Source organism: Thermobia domestica, chromosome 5 (assembly GCF_964235325.1).
Source record: "Thermobia domestica chromosome 5, izTheDome1.hap1.1, whole genome shotgun sequence".
NCBI classification, from domain to species: domain Eukaryota; kingdom Metazoa; phylum Arthropoda; class Insecta; order Zygentoma; family Lepismatidae; genus Thermobia; species Thermobia domestica.
In genome coordinates, this window is record NC_137458.1 from 59,030,991 (window position 1) to 59,033,747 (window position 2,757).

General features: G+C 36.5%; 1 protein-coding gene across 1 annotated transcript; it reads left to right on the plus strand.

Moving 5' to 3' along the window:
* Positions 1-879: 879 nt before the first annotated feature.
* Positions 880-1,809, plus strand: LOC145685097 (uncharacterized). Its single transcript, XM_081757443.1, has one exon. It carries the CDS (start codon positions 880-882, stop codon positions 1,807-1,809), a length of 930 nt encoding a protein of 309 aa, XP_081613569.1.
* Positions 1,810-2,757: the final 948 nt, after the last annotated feature.

The following is a 2,757-nucleotide window of genomic DNA, read 5'->3' on the forward strand; positions in this document are numbered from 1 at the left end:
GCTTAGTAGGGTTCAATTTATTCAAGTTCTGTATTGTTTCCAGCAAATTTATGAGGATTTTTCTTTCCTTATGCCAGAGAAATTGAAAATGTGAATATAGCACTGATGCTAGGCGATCATTTGCAAGAATCCGAGTAAACGCTGTGTACGTTCTTTTCCATAATGCTAATACAGTGTGCAGTTTTTCATTCGTCGTTGTCTCTTTCTGTCTTAGAGAACCTTTTTTCATCATGTGTATGTGTTTTTCAAATCTTTCTCTCACTCACACTCTCCCTTTTTGCGCCTGTGCATATTCCAGAGCTCAAGCGGGAGACTTTTCAAAAAGTATTGACAAAGTCTAACCTAAACAAAAAGGTCGGATGCAAATCTTCAACATCTATGGAATAAGGTAAGAAAAATCCATATAAACTTGCTTTAATAGGGGCAGTACAGAACTGCAATTAATTGAATACTATACATGGTTTTAGATCAAGAGAACCCTGGTTCCAGGAATTCACAGATCACCCACATGGCTCTGACCCTTGTCAACTGGCCATAAATCTAAGAAAACAAGAGGCGACCCTCGGTTAGAAACAGAAAAGGAGATTACCAAATGTCCCCTTTTCTCAAGATTTCTTTCAGTCTTGAATCACTCTTTGTGTTAGTGCGTCCGGTTATAATTCGCTACAATGTCAATGTTTTTCCGATCTTGGTTAAACAATAACACTCGTAACGAGCAATATTTGTACGAAAATCGGGAGCCCGGGCCTTCTTCTCCAAGAACTCCGACGAAAGGAGATAATCTTGTAATTGGGAGGGGAGCTAAGTTGCATAAGCAAACAGTAATGTAAGTGAAAAATGTGAATTTTTTTCACCACAGTTTATCGCCTGCTACGAAGTATGAGTTTTAAATATAAAACCTCGGTGAAAAAATGTATTCGTAGTGAATCACCACATGTATTTGCATGGCAATATAGATACCTGCATAGTATCAATAATCTTCGTGCTCAGGGTTATGCAGATGTGTACCTCGACGAAACGTGGTTTGATAGTAACTCCTGTCGGATGAAGAACTGGACAGACGATTGGGACAATTGTGCTGTAAAGAGTACTGGGAATAAAGGTGATAGAATTGTTATTCTACATTGCGGGGGGCGTTCAGGTTTCATTAACGATGCGCTTCTAATAACACACAAAACAATGGCTGATGCTCCAGCAGATTACCATGGTAGCATGAATGCAGGTATCTTTGAGAACTGGTTTGAGAAGAAACTATTGAAACACCTTGAGACACCATCTATAATTGTTATGGACAATGCCCCGTATCACAGTCGTGTTTTAAACCCAAAACCAACCTCTTCCTGGAAGAAAAGTCAAATTCTTAACTATATGACCTTGCATAATATCCCCATTCCTAATCCTGTTCCTATAATTACTGTTCTCCTTGAGTTTATAGAACAGAACACTTTTGTTACCGACAGAAAAAAGAAATATGCGGTGGACGAATTAGCTGCAAAATATGGGCATATTGTGCTACGTTTACCACCTTACCATTGCGTCCTCAACCCCATCGAAATAGTGTGGTCAGAACTGAAGGGTAGGGTTTCGTCTCGAAATTTAAGGAAACGACCAGTAGGGGAAGTAATACAACTTCTTAAGGAACCGTGCAATCATGTGACTCCCGAAAAGTGGATACATTATATCAAACATGTAGAAAGCATTGAAGGAAGTCACGAAAACTTTCAATCTATTTTTGATGAAAAGATTGAAATCTGTGTACAAGTAACAGATTCTTCAGAAGATGAGAGTGATGATGATGATAGCTCATAAACAAGAAAGGTAAGAGTTTACTACATTTTGATCACACATATATTAATGTTGAAATAACAATAATAATAATAATTATTATTATTATTATTAGTAGTAGTAGTAAATAGTAGTAACGACAATAGTAGTAACAGTAAAATGGCATATGGTTATCATATTCGTGGTTCTGACTTTGATTTCCAGGCACAATTTTCGTTATTCACTGCACATTTTGAGACAAGTGGAGTTTTTTTTTAATTAAAAGATAGTAAGCTTGGTCTAGAGATCCAGAAATAAAGGCGATGGAAGTCATGTACTGACATCACCCACTAAAAGTTGGCTAGCTGGTCATACACATTCATAGGCTGTATCTCCAGGGAGTTTGTAGTAACTTTCAGTACTAATACTAACAATAATAACAGTCTACCCATTCTACCCCCAGAAAAACGAAAAATAAGGATAAGAGTACCCACACTAATTTACATCCCAAATAATAGGACGTTATTTAACGTGGCAGCCAGTGCTAATTTCTATCTATACAAAATCAATCTAGATTTCCTTATGCCTCCCTCCACAATTTTGCTCTTTCAATTAAAAGAGAATGCATTCTTGGCTATGACAGTTAATTATTTTAAAATACTAAGTTCTCCTTTGTTCTTAAAGACATCATTAAGGTATAATTAAACCGACTGTGCTACTTTCTATGAAATATTTTGTCTTTCAAATAATAATAATAATAATAATATGTTAAATCTATCACAAAAAGTAATAACATTATGTCTTTATTTTTCACTTGTTTTCATTTCGTTTTCTTTGTTGTTTCTTCTTCTACCTAATGACATCGGACATCTGGCAACAACCACCAACTATCGTCCTAACAAGGGGTGAATTGCCCTTTTGGTAGTGGTGTGAGAGAAGGCTCACATGTTTTGGAATTTCCTATACTAAGCGTAATCATGATGATCAAGCGTT

Bases quoted from the DNA above. Each gene is read 5' to 3' on its own strand.
- LOC145685097 (XM_081757443.1), top strand. From the start codon at position 880: ATGAGTTTTAAATATAAAACCTCGGTGAAAAAATGTATTCGTAGTGAA.